The sequence below is a fragment of the Corvus brachyrhynchos genome, unplaced genomic scaffold (assembly GCF_000691975.1).
Source record: "Corvus brachyrhynchos isolate BGI_N302 unplaced genomic scaffold, ASM69197v1 scaffold48, whole genome shotgun sequence".
In the NCBI taxonomy this organism is placed as follows: Eukaryota; Metazoa; Chordata; class Aves; order Passeriformes; family Corvidae; genus Corvus; species Corvus brachyrhynchos.
In genome coordinates this window covers 4462032-4473512 of record NW_008240027.1, presented here as the reverse complement: position 1 = coordinate 4473512, position 11481 = coordinate 4462032, and the positions used below count along the sequence as shown (strand labels likewise).

Here is an 11481-nt window from a genome sequence, read left to right as displayed (position 1 = left end):
TAAGCAAGCTGAGGTTTCTCAGGAATGTTTGCATCTCCCTGGATCGCTCCCCAGACTGCCAGGAAAGGAGCTACACAGACACTTACACAGCACAGTATCTGTGAAACTGGTGAGACTGGCTAACAAATCTCCTTGCTGCTCCCTTCTCAGCCCTCTTTGGTTTGCAGATTTTTGGCCATCAGTGACCCACGAGGGCCATGAAAATCAGAGGCTGACCCCACCTTGGATGCCCCAGAAAGCCTCCTCTCAGCTCCCTAACATTCCCTCAACACTGCTGCACTCCAGGGCTGAGCACAGAGAAGGGAAGCTCTAGATGGCATGTGACCAACCTCAGATCCACAGCCAGCTCCTGTCTCACTGTGGACAGCAAGAGGCTGGCAGGCTTCACTGTTCTCCACTTCCTTCTGCAGCAGTCCTTGATTAGGGGTCATTTGTTCAGCTGAGAAGTTGGGCTGTGTTGGGAGCAAGGCTCCTTACAGTCAGAGAGGGAAGGGAAGGGCAGCCCTGGGCAGGGAAAGGGATGGATGACTCCTCCCAACACTGAAGCATGGGCAGTTGAAAGCATGAAAAAGAGATAGGTAAGGACTGTTCAGGCCACAGGGTGACCATCAGCAATTGGGATGACTGTGCCCAGTCCCAGTGGCCAGTATAGAAGGACTTGGCTGTGGATGACTGATGCCAGCTCCAGGATGAGGCAGCAAGGCTGGACCCAAGGAAGATGAGCTGCCTCTGCAGTGAGCAGTCCCTCCTCAGCCCTTGGCTTGGGGAACCTCCTGGGCTGTCACTAGAACCAACACCTGAGTCATGCCAAGGCCAGGCTGGGAAATGAAGTGGCCAGAAAGCCAGGAAGCTGGTTCTTTGAAAACAATGCCAGGCAAGGCATGTCTCTGGACACCAGCATTGCCCCAAGCCTTCTCCCAGAGGGACACTGGGCTACCAAGCCACGAAGTCAGCACCCCTGACAGCAGCTGTGCCTGGTGGTCCCAAGCTGGCTGGGAGGAGGAGTTCTTCTCCCCAACTCCAGCTCACTCTGGGGGACTCAGCCTGCGGTAAAGCCACCAGGTACACGGTGCCAGTGGCTACCACCTCTGCAGGCAGAGGATTGCAGACATCCAGGACAGATCTGCTCTGGAGCCAGCCCAAATGGAGCAGCCAGCAGGCTGTAACACACAGGGCACATGTGCACCACTGGCAGTACCAAGGAGATGGAGACCGTCACACTGCTGGCCTGGCATCCTTCACAGCACCCATGTAAACCCCTTCCAAGCAGTGTGGGAAAGGCAGGTTTGCCACTGGGATGGAGAGCTGCAAGAAGGGAGCTTGGCTGCTGGGCCTCGCTTTCCACGGGCAATTAGCCCATGGCTTACCCTGTACTGGGGAGAGTTGGGAAAGCTCCTCCACAGAGGGAGTTTGGCAAAACCCTCCTAAAGGACTGGAATGGGGAGGACGTGAACAGCAAATCCCTGAACTCCGACAGGCAGAGGAGTCACAACTGTGCAAGACAACAGCACTGAGATAAAGGGGCAGAAACCAACAGCAGACAGATGATACTCCAGAGATGGGGCACTTTGTTGGAGTAAGGGATGACAGCAACAAGAGAGCTCATCACATAAATAAAATGAGGAATGATGAGGCAGAAACCAACTCTGCGTCTACCAGGAAACCCCATAAAAAGCCCAAGTCCTCAGAGCAGGACATGCACACACAACTCCTGCAGTTCCTGCTCCCTGCCCATGATCCCCCCCAACATGGAACACAATCCAGGCAAATCTGCTCCCAGGCAGGGAAGCAAATTTTAATGCTACCTCTGTCAATAATGCAACCAGATCCATAGTTCAAAAGGAGCTTGCTAATTAAAAGCTGGTGAGCTTTAAATAATTCATCTCCTTAACTTGGATTGATTGGAGAGTTTAATGGTTAGAGTCTTGAAACAATATTAAACAGCCTCTTCAAGGCCCAGGTAGCCAGTGACTTTTCCAAGTAAATCATACCTCCTTGCAAACTTTAATGCTCAAAAGTCATTGTGGATGAAAGGCTGGGAGGCCGAGAGAATACCTGACCAAGAGGTCTCCAAGAGGCAGTCTACTGCTCTGCAGAGAAACAGGACAGACAAGAGTGATGCAGCCCTGAGTCACAGTCCTGTCTCCAGCCCAGTAAATCTGAGCTCCTGCCCGTATCACAGCCTGCTGCTGTACCAGCTCTGCATCCCCAGTGTTAAGCAGCAGGCAGATACATGGCCTCAGTGTCCTGGGCCAGGTCTCCCTCATATCACTTTGATCCCTGGTGCAGAGGAGTTGGGGGATACATGGAACTCTGCCACTGTTTATCTCAGAGCACTGTTTATCAGTTTATCTTGGAGCATGCTGCAGGACCACGAAACTCATCACACGTGTGAGCAAACAGGACGATGATTCAGTTCTCCAGCTGGGATCAAGCATCTTCACTCTGCAGTGTGTTTCCAGCCAGTTCCCAAGCCAGGTAGCACAGCCTCCTTTCCAAGGACTGCAGCATCCAGAGCAACTGGAGAATTGGTCCAACAGGGAGAGCATTCCACCCAGCCTGGGGACCACCAGGTGTGCTCCAGGCACCTGGTGCTGCCCACATCCAACCCCAACCGAAGTACTGCTAGAGCAGTCTAGGAGGGAAGCTGTTCCCCAGCCAGGGGCACAGGCAGGTATGTCTGGCACACTGGCATGTGCAATGGACTGAGGGCACGTCATCCACATGTCCATTCTGCCCTGACACATCTTCATCCCTTCCACCAGGTGGGGACTCTGCAGCCCTTTGGCTGGTTCTCAGCACCCCAGACTGGACAATGTTTTGGAGCTGAGGCACATCCACACACCCAGAGCAGCAGCTGTAGGGATGGGAACGGCACGGGGCAGCATCACTCACCTATCCCGCTGTGAGGCCTCCCTATGTGCTGTAGATTCAGTCCTTTGTTCATGTCTAAGAGCCCGTTCTTTGGCCAACTCCCCATGGCAAAGCTGTACGCCTGGAAGAGAGAAGCAGAGGGTCAGACATAGCCCATGTGCAGGCATGATCTGTACTTGCCCAGGTCAGACTGCTCCTGGGGCTGGCGTGGGTCTGTGTTCAGGGGCTGGTGTGTGTCTGTGCCCACTGTGTTCAGTGTGGACCCACACGTCACCCTTGTAGCAGCTCTCCTGGAGTTGCCCACACAAAGCACTCTCGCCCTGCCCTGTCCCACTTGATGCTCCTTAGAGGTGTCCAGAGCCTCTGGTGGTGTCCTGTACACTTGACAATCCTTGTGACAGAGGGATTTGCATCACTCAAGGCCACCTTTGCCATGCTGTGGGGGGGAAGCCAGGGGCTCTGAGCTCATCCCCCATGTCCTTTAGATGCTCCACAAACATCCACCCACTCCTGCCTTAACAGGGCCGCCAACACAAGTCAGGGGATTTGGAAAAGGGTGCTCATTCCCAGTCTGGCCTGGCCAGCAGGCCCCTTCCCCTCTGGCAAGCACAGCCCTCCCAGCTCCCTCTCCCTTTCACCCCAAGCCCTATTTGCCTCAGTGCTCTCCATCACTGGCACAAATCCTACTGGGAGCCAGCACTGCTCACCCCACTGCACAGAGCCTGAAGTCTGGCCAGAGGGAACGTCCTCCATACCCACTGCATCCCCCGGCAGGGCTTCCAGGAGGAGCAAGGCAGCTGGGAGCCCAAGCAGCACAAAAACCCACTGGACAATGCAAACATGAAAGCAGCTGGGCCTCTATGTCACACGCACGGCTGTAATTACAGCCTGACAGCCACATATCTTCTTCATCTTGAGGAATTAAGCTCAGAACGCATTGTGAGCAGTAAGAAGGGTGCGTGGGCTTAGCATTGCTCATGCTGGCACTATCTTTGCTGCCGTGAGGGCCATTGTCCCCAGATGAGATCAGGTCAATCCAGCAGCCCGTATCTCCCTCCTGCAGCAGGGAATCATCGCTAACGGCAGCCACAGTGTGGCAGGGCACTGCCGACACCTTCCGCAGGCTGCAAATGCCAGGGAAATGCTCTCTGCAGCAGCAATGGGGATGAACTGGGTGAGCAGAGCTGAGAGATGTCCCCCACCAGCCCACCAGCCTGCTGCTGGGACCTCCTGCTGCCCCTCTTTTCTGCTACCTGCTGCTCTGTCTAGAACAGGCAGGTCCAGCCCCTGTGCAGCCCCTGCTGCTGGCAGCCCCCCGGGAGCCACAGGGCTTGGGGGAGTTAATTTATTAGTGGCCCACGTAGCCATTCATGCTGCTTTGTTACTCCTGCCTTAGCAAAACAGAGGGCTCCACAGATAATTAATAGACAGCATTGCTAATCCTGTTGGGAGATGATTAGCAATTAAAACTCCTAATTAAGTCTATGCATAATTCACTGAAATTACACTTTGTGTACACAACGGGGAGGTTTCCTTTGCCTTCGACAAACACGCATTGGTATGTTCACTGCCATGATCAGGATGCAGGCTGGCCAGGACAGGGTGGGGGGAGCCAGAGGCTGGGCTACAGGGTGGAACCCTGCCACCCAGCTGCCGGGCGGCAGGAGTAGTTCCACTTGGGCTTCATCCCACAGGGCAAACCCAGGCAGAGCATAGGAAAGCTCCCACGCTCAGCACCAGTGGATTGACAGCAGTGAGGGCCATCCCTGGGGAAGCGGCATCCCCGGATGAGGAAGGACCAGGGGTGTCCCTGCACAGGGAGCTCCCATATCGTAGGCTGCCTTCCCAGCCCAGACGTCCCTTGGACTCTGGCCAGAAGCAACTGAGGGAGCACAGCGGGAGGCTGGCAGGATCCCGGGAAAGCTACGGGGACAGCTTTGGAAAGCTCCTGGCAGCTGGGTGTTAGTGCCAACCCCAGGCTGCCTCCCCTGGCTCTGCAGCAGCAGCAGCAGGGAGCTGGCAGCGTGTGCCCTAGCCCCCGGATCAGCACCGGGCCCATCTCGGCATTGCGTTCTGCTTTCCTGATCAAGGTCATTCGGTACAGCCGCAATACCTGAGCAAACTACCTAAGCAGCCGGGGTGGAAGTTGGCCTGACCACTGAAGGTCAAGTGTGCACTTATGCATATTCAAAGCTGCCTGCAGGATCGATCGGGTTTTAATTGTTTTTCCTGGGGTTTTGGAAGGAAGTGCCAGGGGCATTGATCAGTCCCAGACAAGGCTGCTCACACTCTGGGGCTGGCAGGGACCGTCACTGCTGCAGGCAGAGGGAAGTGCAGGCAGCGGTGATGGAGGGATGAAGGCAGGGGAGAGATCAGCCACCGCTGGCGGAGAGGAGGAGCCATTGCTGGGCTGCGCTGGAAAATAAAGTTTTTAAATTAAAAGTGGCAATTCTGAGCCGCCTGCTGGCAGCAGCCACACAATCAAGAGCAAAGAGCTTTGCTGTTTAATATTTAAAGACAACGTTTAATCTTTAAACAGGAAAGTTCTTCTTCTGACTGTTAAAGCGAGGCAGAAAGCGCCAGTGGCTCCCCAACATTTTTAAATTAAAAGTGGCAATTCTGAGCCGCCTGCTGGCAGCAGCCACACAATCAAGAGCAAAGAGCTTTGCTGTTTAATATTTAAAGACAACGTTTAATCTTTAAACAGGAAAGTTCTTCTTCTGACTGTTAAAGCGAGGCAGAAAGCGCCAATGGTTCCCCAACACCGGGGTACCCAGCCCGCAGGGGTGGCCGTGGCCACTGGCTCACTGGAGCTGCTGGGACACTGGTGTCAACCACGTTCCTGCCAGCTCTGTGACCACACAGTGGCGCAGACCCCTGTCCCTTCAGTGCTTATCCCGATGGCAAACTGTGAGAAAGTCTGAGATGCCCCTGGTTTTCTTGCAAGCCAAAGGATTTCAAAAAATGCCATGAAACCCTTTCTGTGAGGAAATTGCACTACTTTGTTCGTCTCTCTGGTTCAGTCCTGGTGTTGCAGAGACTGGGTTGCTCCCTTTTAGGTCAGACACTGAAGCAGGGCTAGGACCCTGTGGTTTTTAATTTTTATCTGCATTTTAATTGATAAAAATGCAGCCATCTTTTAAAAAAGCTATTTTTAAATGGTTCTGGCCAAAATTCTGATTTAGAGAGAAACTCAGTATTTCTGATCTGCTAAAAACCACTCAAACAATGTTTACAGAATAATTTTCAAGCAGCCCGAATACAATTATTTCCATTCATACCATCTCCTCGAAAGGTTTTCCTTTTTTCCTGATTTTGTTTGTAATTCTGTGAAGGCTACATTTACCTCCCTGCCAATGCTGCTCTGAAGTCAGATGATTATTAATTATATTTATTTACTTATACAATCCCATAGGCATACACAACAGTTCACAGATAAATACCGCCCTGCGTCCCCGATGGAGGGATCTCGAATCAAAGGTAAGCAGATACTCCTGTGATAAATGTGAGCTAATAGCAGCAGGAGATTAGGAACATACTGTGTTTCCATGCACAGAGCCAGCACCATGGATAATCCACACCTTGTTAAACAAGTGCTGGTGTGGGGAGGTAGGTCATGATGTAACCTGCACCTCACATACCCTGCAGAAAATCCAAAAACCAGAAGTGGGGATAAAACATGGGGCATGGAGATGACGCATGCGCAGAATCACAGCATCTGAGGTTGGCTTTACAACAGAGCTAAAAAGGTCTGAAACCAACCTCCTGTTGCACCAGGTCACAAACCTTCCCAGTAGCTATGACGCATCTGCCTCAGACTGCAAAGAGCCTGAAACAAGAGCTCCGTGGCCTATTTCTGACAGCACTGCGGTACAAAGATGGTCCCCTGCACTGGGACAGAGAGTGTGCCAGCTAGGCTGGGCAGTCCCATGGTGCTGGTTGCTTGTGCAGTTTGGCACCAAGGTTGGCCCACCTGTCCTTGCTGCAATCCCAGTGCACATCAGTGCCCCAGCAAGGCGGTAGCACCAGCACAGTTGGGTCCTGATGCGCTGCTCCCTGGAATTTTTTTAGGCTGCACACCATGTATTGTAAGCAGCACAGCTGCAGAGAAGATGTTCCAGGGGGTCAGAAAATTCCCAGAACTAGAACTTGTCAAGCTGATGTATTGATCTAAGTGAACTGAATAATGCTCCATCATTTATTTATGGGGAAGTGCCCAGCACACTTCACAAAAACTGGTGTTTTGGCAGTCACGTTAAGGCAAAATTAAACACCCCACAGCATATAAACAGGCACCTGTTCAGAGATCAGAATAAGGGAGCCCCACAAATCCTCCCCACATGCAGAGGCAGGAACAGAGCCGGTCCTCACAGAGCTGCTGGAGCTCTGTCAGCAGAGCCAGCCTTGTTCTTTCCACACCTGTCGATGCTGTGACCTGCTGGCCAGCTCCTGGCCCCTCTGCCCTCTACTAGAGCTGCTGGCATTGCATCATCCTGGACGCTTTAGCTGAAGGGCAGGAGGGAAGCGGACCTTTGTGCTTTGCAATGGCATGAGCATGTTCACAAACCATGGCAGCAAGAACTGCCAGGACTGGCACAGAGTATGTCCTGCTCTGACCAGCTGGGCAACTCTGTCATTTTATTTTACATGTCCAGCCAAGAGGTTTTATATGCTATGTTTCATCTGCTAATTGCAATTTTAATATTAATACAGACACTTTCAGGCAGGGAGAAAATATTTCCTTTCGGAAAAAAATCCTCCCAGGAGTAAAGGAGCTCAAGCAGTCTGAGAAGATGCTGAAGGGTGGGTGCTAGGGAATAAGAAAAGTGGTGGGTTTTGCTGAAAGTTTCCATTAAGAATTTCAAAAAGACACCTGAAAAATACATTGTTTTGAATAGACAGAAAGAAGCTGTGAGAACTCCCAGCTGCCCTTAGCTTGGGCAAGCAGCAGGTACCAGCTGTGCTCCCTCAGGATCAGGCTGGGCACAGCTGATGGCCCGATCCAAGGTGAAGCCCCTGACATTTCTGCAACAGAGAAAATGTCTTTGGAACAGCAAAAGCATCTTCCTCCTCCTGTCATGTCAGCTGTGCACGGGATCCGCCCAAAATAAGCATTTCCCATCTAACTCCCCTTATTCCACTGCTGCCACAATGAGGTGTCAAGGTTTTATATTAGCTTGTATGGTGGGAAGAAAAAAAAGCAGTCATGTCTATGACTAAGTGGGCTTTTAAACATAGTTTGAAATGTTTTTAGTGACTGTAAGGTTTTGGGGCTGGGAGTATCTTGCAGGACATCCCTGAACAGCACTCAGGACACTGGAGGTTCCAGGGTGTTCCCATTTTAATTGCATGCCAGTCCAGGAATGGGAACTGGACAATTCTTGTTGGGATTTCTTGCCAAGCAAATTTACCAGCATGATATGAGGCAAATGTAACACCACTGAGGGGCTGACCCCACCGCCAAATCATTTAGTAGGAGGCTCCTGGACAGGGCTGAATGCAATTAAAGAAGAGGCAGGTACTGACTAAGCAGCTTACAAAGCCCCAGATGACAACAGCGGAGCTCCTCTGTCGCAGGGAGGGCAAAGAGGAAAGCTTGCCTGGCAGGATGGAGGCACGGAGCCCGGGATGGCTCTGGCAGCACTGGAGCCTGCTACCCTTGCTGGCTGTCAGGAGGCAGGAGCTAAACCCAGGTGTAATGTGTCCCTTTTAAGCAGTTTAGTCAGAAGTGCTGCCACATTCACAGCTTTTCAAGTATTTTTAAATCACTTACAAAAGCAGGATTAAATGATCAGGAATTCCATTTAATAGGACAAATAAAGAAATAACAATCTACTCCATCAGCCCTGTGGAAGGCAGGTTTGATTTAAGAAAAAAATAAATAAAAAAATAAGTATAAAAGAGGGAGAGAAAAAAGGAAAGGGAGGTGGAAAAAAAGGATAATGTGTGTTTACTCAAGCAAAGAAAAAAATATTTAAGTGATGTAGGGGAGAAGATTGCAGTAACTAGTGAAGAATAACATCGTCTGCTTTGCTGTCAAATCACACAAGAATTTCAGTAATAGATTCTCATTCTGACACTCAATTCAATTCGAAGGTGATCCTGCTTTATCCCAACACATCAAATATTAAACACTCGTATTAGCCAGGGTGCCGTCGCCTTTCCCGGCTTAGACGCGGCAGGAAGCTTTTCCCCTACTTTCTCTCACTCGCTATAATATTCTCAATGTTATCTAAACATGCCTTCATACACTGGGGTTCCTTATCAATCCCATTTGGGGAGGGAGGGGGGTGTACTTAAAATGGTATTAGTTTGGGGGGCTTTTATTATTATTATTTCCAAAGCTTTTCAATTTTGTGTGGAAAAAGCTTAGAAAAAAGAGGTGGAGGGAGGGGAGGCAGCGAGAGAGGGAGAGGGAGCGCGGGAGCGAGAGAAAGTATAAAAAAGGGAAAAGCAGCCAGCAGCTCTTGTTTGACTGATGCCTTTCAACAAGGGCAGTCTAGCTTGTCAAAGCCTGGGCTCGAGATGAATTGGCATATCTATTCAGCCTGCCTCTGGATGTCATGCAATACAGTTTCATATTCCCAGATAAGGCACGATAAGCAATTGCTGCCCTGACACCAACTCCATCCATCCCTGCCTTTCTGTCCACGCATATTAGAGACCTCTGCTGCGCCACTAATAAGAGGCATTTAATTTTTACAAACACAGTGGCAAGAGCGGCCTCCAGACTGACCAGGTACAGCATCAACACCACTCATGTTTAATTAGTTTTTCTCAGTGCACTGAGAACACTCACAAGTGGTATTGGGTGCACAAAAACAACTTTTGCCCAATGTAGCATATGTGAACCTAAGCCAATCATTTCAGAGTGGGGGTGACAAAAGCATTTTGTCCTTTGCCAAATACACCTGCAGTGCCATTGCAGGACATGGTTTATTTGGGGTTTGGGCACAGAAGGATGCTGGGGAAGAAGGGAGCAGTGCCCTTTCCCAGGGAACATCACTCTCCAGAGCACAAAACCTCTGAGAGCTGTGGGAGTAGGAGGGCAGCTGACACACTGAAAAAGAGGACACCATGCAGGGGGGCTGGCTCCACTTGGGTGAAAGTAAGGGAAAACTGGAAATTCCTGCCAGTGAGAGGATGAGATCTGGACAAAATCCTCTCACATTGCTAAAAGGATGCTGGGGCCTTGCCTGGTACTCTGCCCTCTTCACACAAGGGCTTTTCAAAGAACAGTGCCACACAGCCAGCTTCCCTTGTGTCCTGGATGCGGGGAGCCTTTAGCAAGCCCAGCTGGTGTCCACTTCAGTCCATTTGCAAAGCTGCTTGTTAGAACAGAAACAACTTTATGCCTCACATCGAGGAGTAAATTAAACAAATAAAAAGATGAATGGTCTGTTTTTTGAAAGGTGAGCGCTGAGCACACAGGAACTGCCTGGCTCTGCTCACCTTTGGGAAATGCTTTACAGAGGGCAAGTTGCCCCCAAACTGCGGGAGGAGGACAGGTCAAGCTTAAGGGAAGGCATCAAGATGTCAGAGAAGATGCAGAGGATGCAGCACAACTGTATGTGCTTTCTCCTTACTAAAAGCAGCCCATGCCATCAGAGCTCTGTCCATAGGAGCTCTGCAAAAGGGAAACTGAGGAATCTCTTGCCTTGCCTATTCCCATTCAGACACATCTGAGCAGCCTCATCCTGCTTGTGTCCTGGCAATATCTCAACTCAGCCACAGCTGTACAAATTCACTGCCAAAACTCCTCTGAACTTCAGGAGGGGTAGGATGGACCCTGCAGACACCAAGAGCCCCTCTCCAGGGTGCATTTGGATGCTGTGGTCCCATCAGGCAGCAGGAAGGTGTCCCTGCTGCCGTGCGGGATTAGCATGCACCTGGCTTAGGCTGCAACAGAAACACGCTGGTGTGCCTGACTCCAGGGTGTCAAAGTGCCAAGCGGTTTAGGCTTCACATTTCCCTGTGTTTGAACAAGAACAGTCTTTGCCTTGCTCCCAGGCTACGGATTATCCTGGATAAAATGTTCTTGACTGCGGCGTGCTCTGCGGCTGGCGACACACTAGGTTAATACCATGGAGATCTGGGTCAAAGCCCTGGGTTTGGTCACAAGCAAAACAAAACTACAGGTCTGGGTTCCTGGAGGGCTGGGAAATAGAGCTGGAGTGTGCACAAGCCAGCTCTGGCCCAGGACAGGTGACAAGCAGAGCCATAAAACAACCAAGAAAGCAGCCCAAGGATGGGCTGCTAGCATGACCAGGGGGCCTGGGCGACACATGCCCAGTGCCTTTCCTGGTCTGGGACAAGTGGCAGGGCTGACTTCTCATGGTGTCCCTGCATTCCTGGAGGCACTGCAGGGAGACAGACCCAAGCTGGGTTATTCTGATGTACGCCATTGGCTCCCAGCACTAAGATACACCAGCAGCTCCCGATTAGTGCCTGAAAGGCAGACACATGATGACATGGCAGACAGCTTCCAGGGAGTACCTACACGTGGCTGATTTACCCTTCCAGCCTTGGAAGGACAGGCTCACATCCTGCAGTGCTATCCCCTGACCATCGCAGCCCCTGTGGGGCCAATTCAAGCAGGAAAGCAGC

General features: G+C 51.2%; 1 protein-coding gene across 1 annotated transcript in view; it reads right to left on the bottom strand.

Annotated features, from left to right (window-relative positions):
* The window catches only part of ERI3 (ERI1 exoribonuclease family member 3), a 122396-nt gene that overhangs the window by 34438 nt on the left and 76477 nt on the right, over window positions 1–11481 (bottom strand). The window contains exon 6 of the mRNA XM_008640790.2: window positions 2896–2995. Within this exon, the coding sequence (XP_008639012.2) occupies window positions 2896–2995 (100 nt within the window). The remainder of the gene's footprint in view (window positions 1–2895; window positions 2996–11481) is intronic.